The 14,679-nt window shown below is 34.9% G+C and overlaps 1 protein-coding gene across 1 annotated transcript in view; it reads left to right on the forward strand.

Moving 5' to 3' along the window:
• LOC143253670 (failed axon connections homolog) overlaps positions 1-14,679 on the forward strand; it is a 52,421-nt gene that overhangs the window by 11,954 nt on the left and 25,788 nt on the right. The window contains exons 3-4 of the mRNA XM_076507876.1: positions 3,987-4,183; positions 13,273-13,481. Of these exons, the coding sequence (XP_076363991.1) occupies positions 3,987-4,183; positions 13,273-13,481 (406 nt within the window). The remainder of the gene's footprint in view (positions 1-3,986; positions 4,184-13,272; positions 13,482-14,679) is intronic.

Raw genomic sequence — 14,679 nt, forward strand, 5'->3', positions numbered from 1 at the left:
GCATTTCTTTTTTATTTTCCAGGCTGTTTGACCATAGTATACATTTCAAATGATTTCTTTGACATTATTTATTCTGTGTTATTTTATTCCTCAAGTTTGTTCTCAATGACCATGTTTTTCAGTTCTTTGCCATTCCTTCACTCCATATATGGCCCTTTATATTTACAGCTGGATCATAATTTTCTTTCCTCTGCATTTATTTCCATTTTTATCTGATTGTTCAGGTCTTTCTTGCCCATTTTTGATAAGAATTGGTAATTGCTTCTTACACTCTTCATTGGGAGGCATCTCTTCTCAGCTGGTTGTTATAACTTTCTAAGTTCATTTTAACTTCCACTCAGTTTCTTGTCCACCTGTGAAGGGTGAGCTCAACCCTCTCCCTTGCTGTTTCATGCCATGGAGGTTTTGGTGTCCAGAGAATCTCTCTCACGTTTGGAAACTCTTGTTGTTTCTGCATCACTCTGGTAGCTTGATCATTCCAACACAACTTGTACTACTCCTTTCTTGGTCTGATGTGCATATTTACACCAGTATCTTTCTGGTTCAGTAGGGAGCTATTCTCAACACCATTACTCTATCTGTGGTCTGATCTCTAGAGTAACATTATCTGCATGCCACCTTTTTGAAGAAGAGTGCTAATTATCAGACTTAGTTTTTTCTGATAATATTGTGGTGATCTACTTTGACAGTGCTATGTAATTACTTCAACTACCAGCTGTTGGACTTCTTTTTTTGAGGTTAGTCATCATATTCTGTTCATGGCATGTTTTGTTTCTGGGGTTTGTATCATGTGGCTTTTCTTCTTGCCTTGACAAGAATTGTCTCATAAAATGGTGCTCGCATCCTTCTGTCTCTCTGTGGATTTGTTCCCTTTTTATAACCTCTCAAATGATGTTTTACTGATTCACTTTAGAGATTTCTCTTCAGTCAACCTCATTCAACTTTGTCACATTTTTATTTTTTTTGTGAAATTTCCCCACTTTTGCATGTTCTATGGGGGGTTTTCCATAGTTCCCCTTTTTCTTATGCTCATTATTAGCCTTCTATCACTATATATGAGTTGTCAAACATGATTTCCCTGTTCTTCCTTATCTTATTTCATTTGAGTCTGGTGTAATTCAACCAGTGCAGCCTTTTATATTGTCCAGTCTTCCACCTCTTGCTAGACAATAATCCCTTTTGCCTTCCCTTGTCCAGTTCCTCTTCTCTAGTGGGACATCTGGGCTTCTTCATGTAGTCCCAATATTGCTGGAATTGATTAAAAATAAGTTGTTTGAGACTTTTAAGGATAAGAGTATCATTACGGGTGATATGAAGAAAAAAAAACGTATTATTGACAAACTCTGCTTCATAAACTTGCTACATATCAGCTTTCTTTTCTTAGTTATCTTCAGTTTTTTACACTTTTCAAAAAACGTCTCCAGGTTGACAATGACTTGATGTTCTTGAACTGTATTTAATGTTTTATGATGACAGAAACACAGTACATTTGTCTATTTGAATTGAAGGCAGCATGCTTCCTATTAATTCAGTATCTTCTGATACAAGCAGCCAAAGTTTAGTTACTTCTTATTATATAACCCATTTGTAATCATGACCAATGAAGTTGGCTGAAACATTGTAGAATAATCTGTTTAAGTCCTTTTATAATCTTGCAGAATTTCTAGAAACTACTGGCTGGTCATAAAAATATTCCAGTAGTTAAAAGCAAGAGATGAGTTATTTATATTTGGAATGTTCTAGCACATTCTAGAATATTGTAGCATACTATGGAATATTTGAGAGTGGTTCACAATACTCAGAATATTCAAGAACATTATAGCCTGCATTATATCTGCATATTCTAAATATTTTAAAATAACTTTGGGAAACCTTAAGTGTTATTTAATGTATAAAATTTGGTGTGAATTATTTGTTTATATATTGAAACAACATAACAAAAGTGAAAGTGCAAATCAAATTGAAGTCCCCCCCCCCACTTTTCCTTCAGTTATGTTGTACAATAATTCCAATACCAATTATTTTTTATGTCTAGTTAGAGCTGTCCATTGCTGTCTTGTTGGACTGCTGCTTTTCCGTAAAAGCTACTGTCTGCTTTTACTATGGTGGACTTCCATCTTTTTGAGCTTGTCCCTTTACGCTTCGACTGTTTGGGTTCACTAGCACATCTTTCACACACATTCTTTTAGTGAGTTTGACTGTATGCTTTTTCTTCATTTCCAATCACTGGTTTTGGCATGTCATGGCCTTTCGCTTCTTTTAGTTTTCAGCCTTTGTAGGATATTTTTGAAGGCTGATACATGAACTACATCTAATATCCATTTGTTTCCCATTAGTAATATCATTGAGTGGCATCATGTGCCTTTTGGTTTTTGCCTCTCTCCAATGGTCATTCTCTGGTCTGCTTACAAGTTCTCATTGGACAAGTTATGCCTGTTTTGTTTTTTGTTCATTCATGTTTCGTGGCACCTCCATATGTGTACTGTGATTTTTGTACACATTCCAAGATATGTCCCTTCACAAAAAACAAGAAGAGGCAAGACTTGTCAAATCAGATGTTGCATGTTCCTTATGCTTGGTTTCATCAAAACTCTTTCAGTTGCCAACATTGCCTCATAGGGAGTGCTTGTCTGAAATCTGCATCAAGTGAAGAACATAAAGCATTAAACCCATCTTCCCTTGCTCAGTGCTCATTGTTGTTAGAGGTTTTCTGCAAAACTATTTTGGCATTATAATTTGAGTTCTTAATTTGTACTAAACTATACTTAGTATTTTGACATCGCAGACATCTAATTTTAACCAGTGCTGCATTCAGTATATCAGGTGTGTTCTTTTAATATTTACTTTTATATTAAGACTTTAACTCAATATTAAAGTTTGTATTATAATCTACAGTTTGATTCCAAAATTATCAACATAAATTTATAAATTAGTAGTTCAATAAAATCTTGAATGCAAGTAAGCGTGTGTGATGTGGCCTTTAACCCAGTACCCATCTCAAAAGGGCTAAGTTTGAGTTTTTATAATGCATCTACAAAAATGGATGTCATTTTGTCTAAGTTTATGCTAGTAACATTTAATGCTGCTTGTTCTACATTTGCAGTTTTTTTGACATGAAATACTTTTTTGTTTATGAAAAGTAAATACCAATTTTTAAAAATTCTTAAGCATGTATGTGTCCTTATTTTCTTGGCTAATAGCCAATGTGATCATCAAAACCTAAATACTAGTTAATTTCTTATTCCCTGCACAACAGTTTTGGGCCTAGTTGCACCTAAAGTAGGTGTGATATGCTTTGACTGGTTTAATATTTTCACTTTTAAATCAAAAACTGTTTTAACTGATGTCTTGCTTGAATATCCAGTGTTAAGAAAAATCTGTTTCAGACTCTAACTGCTAATCAGAAATATCAGTGTCAGTCCTGTACCTGCATTTTTTCATGGTAGCCACTAGATGTTCATTTTTAATATCTGTGTGATTATATTTTGCTTATGTCTATCAAATCTTATTTGTAATATGGAATGTATACAACTAAGATTCACAAAATATTTGGCTTACAAAACCTAACCAGTGAGAAATCTGAAATATTAACTTTTCAAGATATTTGTCTTAAATTAGGTTTTCAGAAGTATTTTCATTGGAATCTTTCATAACAGATGTGTCAAAGCATGCTACTAAAAACCAGCTGGAAACCGCAATTCTCGAGTTCTATCAGCTAGTTTAATGGTATAGAATGGAACTTTATATCTTTTGGTGAGGATTAAGAGCTTTGGTTATATTATACATCTTCATAACAAGTGTTAAAAGCTATTTCACTTCTCGGCTTGATTTTACATTTGAGATTTCACACCAATGACCAGATAACTGTGGTTTAATTGTGTGTGTGTTTTTTATAGCAATGAGGTTCTACATAGACCATTAAATGTTGGTATACAGTATGGCTAGTGTTGATAGTATACTTTTTATTTTATTTTATTATGATACAGAATGATTTTACTGACTTCATTGGACCTAAAGGAAAATCTCCTTTCATCACTTTTAATGGAGAAGATATTGCTGACTCTCAACTTATTATAGAATTCCTGAATTCCAAGCTCAGTATTGACCTGAATGCTAAACTGAGTGATGTTGACAAATCCATTGCACATGCTTTCAGAATCATGATTGAAAACTATACATACTGGTAAGCATTTTTTTCTGTCTAGAATTTTTATTGTACTCTTTGGCAAAATTACTTAATATTGCTGGTCAAACAAATGAAAGTATACTTGTAGGGAAGGTAAAACTGTTATTGTGATAATTAAAGTATAAACATAGATCACAATAACTCAATCTCCGTGCATTGAAGAACAGGTGTAGTAATGTACTGCAGCAAAAATTAGAGAAATAAGACAAGGTATTAAACTCAAATCAAAATGCTTTAATTAGTGCAAATGAGAAAGAAACACAAGTTTGAAGCAAGAGGACTGAATGAAGGACATGATCACTAGGAAAGGAAATAAAAACAGGACTTGATCAGTGAGTCATGATAATATTACACAGGAAATTGTCCTTCCCAAAAACTGGAATGGATGTGATGTAAAAGGACTAAGACTATAATCACAACATACAATCCATTTTAACCCAGGTAACTTCCTAAAAGTTAACCATTATTATGTCATCATTGTAAAAATAAAACATCACAGTAGCTAGTGTAAAGATAAGCAGTGTTAACTTAGTAATAAGCTGAATAGACATTTTTTTATTCTTAGTTTTCAAACTCTGTAATGTAAAGTTATAGCTATCAAAATATTTTGTTATACAAGATGAACTGAGATTTTAAATTTTGTTTTTGAATTTAAATGTAGGCTTCTTGAAGAATATGTAATATACTAGATTGTTACTTAAAATTCATTATGACTTTGCATTTCCCTTGGCTAGTTACAAAGTGTTTGAGTGACTGTGTAATCATAGATACAGTATTTAAGACTCCAATAGTGTCATCTATGTGATTTTATAAACATTTAAAACAATAATGCGGTGTCTGAATTAAAACTTCTTTACAGTATTGTAAGAAGTGACTTAAAGTAAATAACTCTCATTGTTTGTAAATATTCAGCAGTACACAAGTTTCTTAATAACGAGAAACCCACTTGAAATAACAATGTATTTCGGAATGGCTGGTGTTGGGTATTAATTATTGTTAAGGAGAGAACAACGTTTTGACCTTCCTAGGTCATCTTCAGGCTAAGAAAGAGAGTTTTTGAAAGTGACCATTGCCAGACATGTCTTAGGGATGAAAGTATAATTGGGTACAGGATTGTAGGGGGCACTGCAGTTGGATATTAGATTATTAATTAATATAGATATAAAGCTATTCCTTTATATTGGTTTAATTTTGGTTTTAGTTGCTGTGTAAGTAGGGCTTCTTTGATTTTGCATTTATTTATATTTGTTTCCCTACTTAGTATCTGGGTGTTTTCTATGGTTATGTTGTGTTTATGTGATTTGCAGTGTTCAAAAATGTGTGAAGGTGTGTTTTTGTGTTCTTTGAATCTAGTTTCCATTTTACTGCTTGTTTTACCAAGTCACGGCAGTTGTTGCATTGTATTTTGTAAATTATGTTGGTGTAGTTTTTACATAGTATGGACTTTAGTTATTCCTGGCTTTTGAATAAACTTGGTGTTTATTGGAATGTTGTATTGTTATAAGTTTTTCCAAATGTTGGTTATTTTTTTTCACTGGTGTCACGGAACATATAGAATGCAGCAGTATAAGGTTTTTTAACTTGTTGTATCTTGGGGTTTATTGTTTGTTTGTTCTTGGTCCAGGTGTGTGCATATAATTTTTTTCCATGGATTTTGGAGAAACTTTGAAGTGTTTTTTATTTTGTTGATTTCATTGTTAATTTTATCGGGTGAGCATAGTTTTGTGGCTGTATTTATTTGGTATTTCAACATGTTGAGTTTTTGTTTTGTTTCATGTGCTGAGTCCCAGGGAGTGTATGTCCAGTGTGGGTGATTTTTTTCTGTGGATTTGTTTTGAATTGTGTATCAGTTCTAGTTATCTTGAGGTTAAGAAATGCTATTTGATTAATTTCTTTCTATTCACAGGTGAACTTGATGATGGGGTACATTGAATTAATGTGACTGAAACAACTGTTTTGTAAATGCGAATCCAGCAATTGCCATCAACATACCTGTACCAGTATAGTGGTGGGTGTAAGGCTGAATTGATCACTTGATTCAGTCTGTGTCATAAAAATGTTGGCTAGAACTGATGACACAGGATTCTCCACACTTAGGCCATTTATTTGTAGGTAGTTTTTGTTGTTGAACACGGTTAGTTTTGATGATAGTTAAATTCTATAAGGGCTGCTAATTGGTTGTTGGGGATGTGTATCAATGGCTAAGGGCCTTGGATATAAAGTTCTAAAGCTATCTTGCAGGCTTCAGTTGTTGGAACTTCTGTGAAGAGGAAGATCACATCAAAACTGGCCATTAAGGCTTTATGGTTTAGTTGATTTAAGAATGAATTTAAAGTTGAGTCTTTGAAAAAGGAACCAGCTGATGTTATGCATTTAGAAAATGCCCACACTATATATTTTACTTAGGTTGTAGTTAAATGATTCATATGTCGACATTATGGGTTGTAGGGGTGCTGTATAGTTGTGGTGTGCGTGAGTTGATCTTTCATAGGCAAGAATAAATATTTTCTGAGATTATGTTGGTTTTTCACTTGTAGTAGTATTTTAATTGGTTTTCATGTGTGTTTATTGGATTTGTTTAGTAGTTTAAATTTGTTTGTATCCGATAAGACGTTAATTTTTTAAATGTATTCATTTATGTTCATTGTAAGTATAGCATTGCCTTTATCTGCTTTTAGAATTTTGATGTTGTCTTGTTTTAAGTTGTTTATAGAATTAATCTTTTTGTGTTAGGTTGTTTTAAGGTTTTTCTTTGAAATTATGTTGATAGTTTTGTGTGAAAATTCTTTGAAAAAGTTGCATAAAATACTGTTTTGAGGTGTTTCAGGGAAACGGATCTTTTCAGTTCTACTTGGAAAGATAGGTTGTTGGTTGTCAGTGGAATTGTTATCGAAGTTGTCTTCTTTCTGGTTGTTTTGTTGGTGTTTTTCAATTTGTGTAGAGTGGATCAGCAGTCTTCTAACTAGCTCTTCCAGGCAGGTCGTCATTTCGATGGATGGAATATTTCTAGGTGTTACTTCGAAGTTTAGTTGTTGTATTTCTTTACTTAATATTTTGGTTGGATCTGTTAATTACAAGGTTTTTCTATGGTTCATTGTGTTGGCGTCTTTTTTTGTTGACACCTTAATTTATCTAGTTTCTTATTTTGGCAGACCTTATTTTCCTTGTTGTTCTTACTATTGAGTTGATTGTTGCATTATGAGTCCATAAATGTCTGGTTGAGTGCAGCAGGCCAGTTAATAGTCTAGGTTCGTTTATCTCTAGGTCATTTAGTTCTTTATATTTTGAGTCTAATATGGCTTTTATTAGTTTTCTGTAAATTAAGATAATGTTTGTACACTGGGTAAAATTCTTTGATAGTTTTATCTTCACAAACTTAGGGATTAGTTATTCCTTTCTGCATTGTTGGATGAAATAAATAGAATTCACTACCACCAAAACTAACTTTTGTTCAATAACCAAACTACCTACAACTAAATGGCCTAAGTATGGGAATCCTGTCACCAGTTTTAGCCAACATTTTTAACACAGATTAAATCTCAAGTGATCAATTCAGCCTTCCACCCATCACAATACTGGTAGAGGCATAATGATGATACAATTGCTGGATTCACATCTACAGAACATGTTTAGTTTTTTTCAGTCGGGTTAACTCTATACGCCCCAACATTAAGTTCACCTCTGACCAGGGAAAACTAACCAAATAGTATTTCTTAACCTTAAAATCATTAGAATTGATGCACAATTTAAAACAAATCCACAGAAAAATCACCCATACTGGATTATACATTCCACAGGACTCAGCACAAGAAACAAAACAAAAACTCAATATATCAAGAGATCAAATAAACACAGCCACAAAACAATGCTCACCTGATAAAATTAACAATGAAATCAACAAAATAAAACAATACTTCATCAACATCAATAAATTTCCTCAAAAAAAGCATGGAAAAAATTGTACGTGCACACCTAGACCAACCACAAACAACAAATCGCAAGACACAACAAACTACAAAATCTTACACTGCTGCATACCATATATTCCTGACATAAGAAAACAAAGTGAACATTTGGAAAAACTTGTAACAAAACACATTTCTAGTAAATACCAAATTTATTCAAAAACCAGTTACAAAACTAAGGTCCATACTATGTAAAAAAAAAAAACTACACTGACAAGCACACCACCAACATAATTTATAAAATACAATGCAACAACTGCCATCACTTCTATATTGGAGAAGCAAGCAGAAAAGTGGAGTAAATTAAAGAGCACAAAAACCTTCGCATGTTTTTGAACAAGTCAAATAAACACAACGTAATCATGGAAAACACCCAGCTACTAAGTAGGGAAACAAATGCAAAATCAAAGAAGCCCTACTTGTACAGCAACTAACCCAAAATTAAACCAATATAAAAGAATACCTTTATACCTACACTAATTAATAACCTAACGTTTACTGCAACTCCCCCTACAATCCCATACCCATTTATATTCTTGTCTCTAAGACGTGTCTGGCAATGGTAAATCAAAACATTGTTCTCTCATTATAAATAAGTGTTAATTCCCATATCAGCTGTTCTGAGATATGCAATACTCAAGTTTGTTCCAAAATGCTACTACTGTTTCTAAATTAAAGCTATATTGAAATTGATTTGTTGTCTGAGCATTGTTAAAATTTTGAATAGTGCACAAGTTTTTTGTAGCCCTTATGTTGCTGCAATGTTGCAAAAATGGTGCTAATCATCAGATTACCCTCCATCAGTTATACTGTGCCACCTATATAGCACAATCTTTAGTTTCCTGATTAACATTACAGTACTTAAATGTGTGTTTACTCTGTTATTCATGTGAATACTGCTCATTCATATATGGTTCCTTTCTAGTTTCATCTTATGTTTTAAGTTAATAGTTAATTTCTATGCTTTATTTGCATATATTTTTAGTCATCTATGACTTTTTTTTGTGGAAGTCAGAATTGAATACGGAATTTCAATTTTATTGTGAATGATGAAGTTCCCACCAGTATGAACCATGGTCATGTCATTAGTCCTCCAGCATGACAGGTTGGCAATGTCTGAGGAGGATCAAGCTTGAATCTATAGGGAATTAGACACTGGCTTGTTTCTCAGTTCATTTTCCCTTTCCCCATTAATGTTTCTGTGAGGACATTTTTTATCAGAATGAGGACAATTTCAACTCTGTTTTTTCTGGTCCTGGAATTATTTGTTATTTGCGTAATGTTGACAGTCAGGAAAATTTGCCAACCACATCTTTTTTCTACAACTCGGTGATCAGAAATGTCAAATTTTACATGTTAAGTGACAAACCTCCTCCCTCACCCAACATCCTTGTTCATACTTGTTTTGTTGATTAATTGTAGTATGGTATGGGTATTCCTGATCCTCTTTAACTGTTGGACCAGGATCCTTTTGCTTACCACTGTGCCTTGAATCTTTAGTTGAATTCTCAATACGTGGATCTTCTCCTTCCCTTGTCAAGGTTGAATCCTAATATTTTGATTTATTTTAACCTGTCATGTTTCGAAAATTCACCTTTTGACACTATTTTGTGTTATTACCTGATTATAGTTATCTAAATCCTTCCACTAGTCTCTTGATCAATTCCCAACAGAATTCAGGATCCTTCTGTGGTGCACCATGGCCCATTTGTCAACTTTGAGGCTGCTTTTCACCACCTGGATCTTTCAGTTCCAAGCATTGCCATTTGTTATTTTGGCTTCATACGTGTTCTGTCATGTATTTCAGTCATTGAGTCTTTGGACTCATTAACATGAACAACTAGCTACTGCTTGCATTTTTCCAAGCCCAGTCTGTCACTCACACCAACTTCCTTCTTCAAGAGTCTGCTTGGATTGAGTTCCTCATTAAGTTGGAAAACATTTTTTCTAATCCCCACACAATAAATTATTCATTTGGGGGGGGGGGCACTCTTCACTTCCTACCCCTTAGTGTGGATTCCTGTACGTAGTGAGGGGACCTCCCAGGGAAGGTTCTGTTCCTTCTGGTTACCTCCTCTAGGATCTAAACATCCACCCATGTGTTTGTTGTGCGTAGCAACCCGTGTAGCGGAGGAGAGGATCCTGGTGGTTGAGATGTGCAACTTTAACACACCACTTTGGCCTTGAATTCCTGTAGACGGGCAGCCTTTGGGTGGCCCCCCCTTTGGTTAATCGGCTGGTCCACTTGGGCTAGAGTCAACCAAGTACCAGTGTTGGAAGTTCTCAGCAGGTGTTCTGGACATTGTGTCAGATGAGGGTGTTTGGGTGTAGTGCTCACGAAACCCTGGCGTTGCTGCAATGTCCTTGCATGGCATTGTAGTGCATCCCCTCGTAAGGCTTCATGGTGGGTGGGGTCAGTGGGTACCGAAATTTTCCTTTTTTCCTATGGATTGTCCAATGAAAAATTTAGATATAATAGTGAAAAAACAGTCAACAGGTAAATGACCACGTCTTGACTCTGAGCAGCAACCTTCAACATCTCTAACACACGTACCTCATTTTCTTATATTACATTCTCTTTCAGAAAACCCTTTAGGGCAAATATCTCCCTTTTTTATTCAGAATGAACAAGAGGAACTTGCTGGCTCTCCAAAGTCAGTAAAGAAGCTTAGATCTGGAGACATATTTGTTGAAACATCCACATCCCAACACACTGAACTCCTCTTGAATTCAAAGGCAATTGGGAATGTACCTATTGAGGTTACCCCCTCATGCTACCTTGAATTCATCACAAGGAGTTATTGCTGAGATGGATTTGAAGAACATCCCTGAGTCGGAGATTCTCGCTGATTTCTCCACTCAAGGAGTTTCTGCAGTGAGGCGCATCTCCACTCGCAAAGATGGAATTACACTGTCGACAGATATCCTCATTTTGACATTTACATCACCACATGCATCTGCCAACATCAAGGCAGGTGATCTAAATTACAGGGTACGGCCGTACATTCCAAATCCTCTCCGATGTTTCCAATGTCAGAGGTTCAGCCACTCAAAGACCGTAAGCTGACCTTTATACCACACTTAAAGCAGCTACGGGTCAAATGCACAAGAGCACTGAACATCCTCCGTGTCCTCTCTACCACCATTGGGGACCAGATCGATGTTCTATTTTAAAGATATATCATGCTCTTATTTGATCGAAACTCGACTATGAATCAATGGTCTATGGCTTTGCCAGACCCTTGGCCTTAAAGATGCTGGACCCCATTCATCATCAAGGACTTCGACTCTGCACTGGGGCTTTCTGCACCTCCCCAGGTCAAAGCTTATGCATAGAATCTCATGAACCTTCTCTGCACCTTTGCTGTTTGCAACTGTCCTTACTATATTCTTCAAAACTTCGTTTCTTACCAAAGCATCCCATCTGGGGATGTTTTCCTTCCTCAGTGGACCATACTTTTTCAGAACGGACAATCTGCCATTGCTCCTTTTTAGCCTTTGCATCCAGACACAATTGGATGAATTGGGTCTGTCCTTGGATAACATTGCAGAATCCACTGGTCAGCCCATCCCACCATGGCTTATTACAGTCCCCAAATGTGACCTATCTGTAAGTCATCTGAGAAAGGCAGATACTCCCAATTGGAAGTACCTTCTTTTATTTACTGAACATCTTTCGAACAATCTTTCCATTCCAATTTATATGGATAGTTACAAATCAGGTAATTCTGTGGGCTCTGCCATGTTTTGTTGTGGTTCGGTGGTTGCATGCAGAATCCTCTCTACAGCTTCTGTGTTAACTGCTGAACTGTATGCCATATCTCTTGCCCTGAATCGTATTGAAGTTAAGCAGTACTGCAACTGCACTATTTATACTGACTTGCTTAGTTCTCTACTGGCCCTGGAATCTCTTCATGTTGGCTCACACCCTGTTCTTGCTGATATTCAAAACAAACTGGCCTATTTCTCATTAACATCTACTTCTATGCGGTTTTTATGGATACCAGGCCATGTTGGTATTTGCAGGAACGAGCTTGCAGACATGGCAGCTAAATCTTTCTGCTCTGGCACTATCACCACTGCCTATTCCCTACATGGACTATGGTCCTGTATTCAGGGCTTGGCTCCATGCCAGCTGGCAGTCCACTTGAAGTGACAACAAGCTTTTTCAAATAAATCCCTATATTGGGCTTTGGCCGTCTAGCTTCCATAAGGTTCAGAAGGAGGAAGTTGTTCTGACTAGACTACGCATTGGTCACGGTTTAACTCATCGTCTTCTTTTATCTCGAACTGTTGCACAGGTGTGTAGTTTGTGTAACACTCAAGTCAGTGAAAGCCATATTTTATTTTCTTGCCATCATTACAACTCTCAACGACAGCACTATTTTAAACATGTTCTGTCCCAGGGTTTGTCCATAACACTGTCCACCTTGATAAAGTTTTTAGTTTTTTAATGGCCATTTCTGTCTTTCTCCACACCACCCCCTCTTCTTCTGAAAAAAGGGAGTCCTTGTTATCTCTAGTTTCCAGTCACTGAAGAAGGGGTGGACCATGGAGGTTTCTTCACATGTAAGATTTATATGGTAATTAACTCATATGTACTCTATGAAAATAGAGCTGTTGTTATATTTTGTATTATGCACTCACTTTTTTCAATTCAAGACACTTCCTCTGGATGTTTTTGTCAAGGTAATCTGCACTTGTTGATCTCTCAATAACTTTCATACACAATATGAAACCCACAGCCTTATGCAATGTGCTTCCACTGGATATTTTTTGACCAGGTGAACCACACTGTTAATGTGGGTATGAACAGTATTGGTTTAATATGGATTTGTGCTCATATTAGAAGAGCTTTTATACATTGTTCAGTTTTATTGGGCTTTGGACATTGGTAAACCTTAAGTACTGAAAATGCATCTATATTCTGTATCAATGAGTAAGTACAAGTGTGTGTATGTGTGTTTAAATTATTACAGTAGTTTCTAATGCTAAACAAAATTCATTATTGTTATAAAATCTGAAACATTCTCAATCTTAGTTTAAAGGAACTATAATCATGCTCATTATTATTTATGAAGATACGAAATTTAGTGTTCTTCTTTTCACTTTACATTTTAGGGGTGCTGCTCTACATCGCTGGGTGTTTGACAAGAATCAAACAATAATGAAAATTTCCAGATGGCCATTTCCATGGAATTTTATGGCTTATCATGTTGTTAAGGAACACATGAGAAAAAATAGCTGGTATCATGGCATTGGACGTCATTCAGAAGAAGAAATAATGAAGATGCTGAAACAAGACTTGCAAGCAATTTCTGTGTTTCTGGGTATGTAACATCATATTTATTTATTGATGCAAGGTTCTATCCACTAGGTAGTTTTGTACTGTGAATATATTCTATATACATGCTGACTTTAAGTGGCAGTATTAGCTGCATGTGCAAAATCAACACTAGTGAGATCAGTAAACATGACAGGCTGCTAATAATTCTTGAAGTTCTGGTTCAAATGACTAGTAAAGTAGCATAGTTTGTCAAGCAAGAATTGTTTGTCACCTATAACATGCATACTTCACCTGTTTGTATTAATTGCATACTGTACCAAAATATACACATTTTTCATGAGTCTAGTGTAATTATTTGCTTCCATGTAACAAGTGCAAGTACAGTACTGTTTGAAAATGAGTTTTGAAAAACATTAACTTAATTGTGTATTTAATGGGGTCTTTTAGAAAGATTGCTAGAGTATAGTAATGTTCTGTTTCATGTTAGTCATTTCATTTTTACTTTACATCATTGGATAAGATATTACTTTTAGTGTCAAAATGATTATGTAGGAGTTAAAGTATCCCATCTTGTATTTACAGTGGTTTCTTTATGTGATTGGAAATGATAGTGACTAAATATGTGAAGAAATGAAAGTCTGGTATGATAATTAGAAGTTTGAGAATTTCACGGTTTAAACACCATTAAAAAAAAAAAAAAAAAAATATATATATATATACAATGAGCATAAACTGTTACATAAGTTTATAAGAGAAATTAAAAACAAAATCAGAAGTATACATAGTCTTAACATAAAATATTCAGTCTTAAACTTTTGGTCAGCAACTTCACCATTGTCAGGTCCTATACAATACATGGATCTCAGTTTGATAAGTTAACCAAGATTTTAGTCTGCCTCGCATGAAAACCCTTCTTAAATAGAGCCCAACAATCAGACTAATGATATTTTTATGAATTTTACAAGATTCACGAAGAAGGATGTAAAGTTAGACTAATTATTTCAAGTGTAGGCATATATTAAACAACCTTAGTAATATTTATATCCCAGTTTTTGAAAAAGTTTGTACATAGTGAAGATTCTGTTATATGCTTTTGTATTTGTCAGTAACTTAAAGCAGACAGTTTTGTTCTAGGTATGTTATCAAGATATTATACATTTAAATGAAACGTGATCTTTATTCTAACCTTGTTTGTTGAGAATAAAATTGTACAGGATGAAAGTAGAAATTTTTAAAACTTT

Source organism: Tachypleus tridentatus, chromosome 6 (genome assembly GCF_004210375.1).
Source record: "Tachypleus tridentatus isolate NWPU-2018 chromosome 6, ASM421037v1, whole genome shotgun sequence".
Classification (NCBI taxonomy): domain Eukaryota; kingdom Metazoa; phylum Arthropoda; class Merostomata; order Xiphosura; family Limulidae; genus Tachypleus; species Tachypleus tridentatus.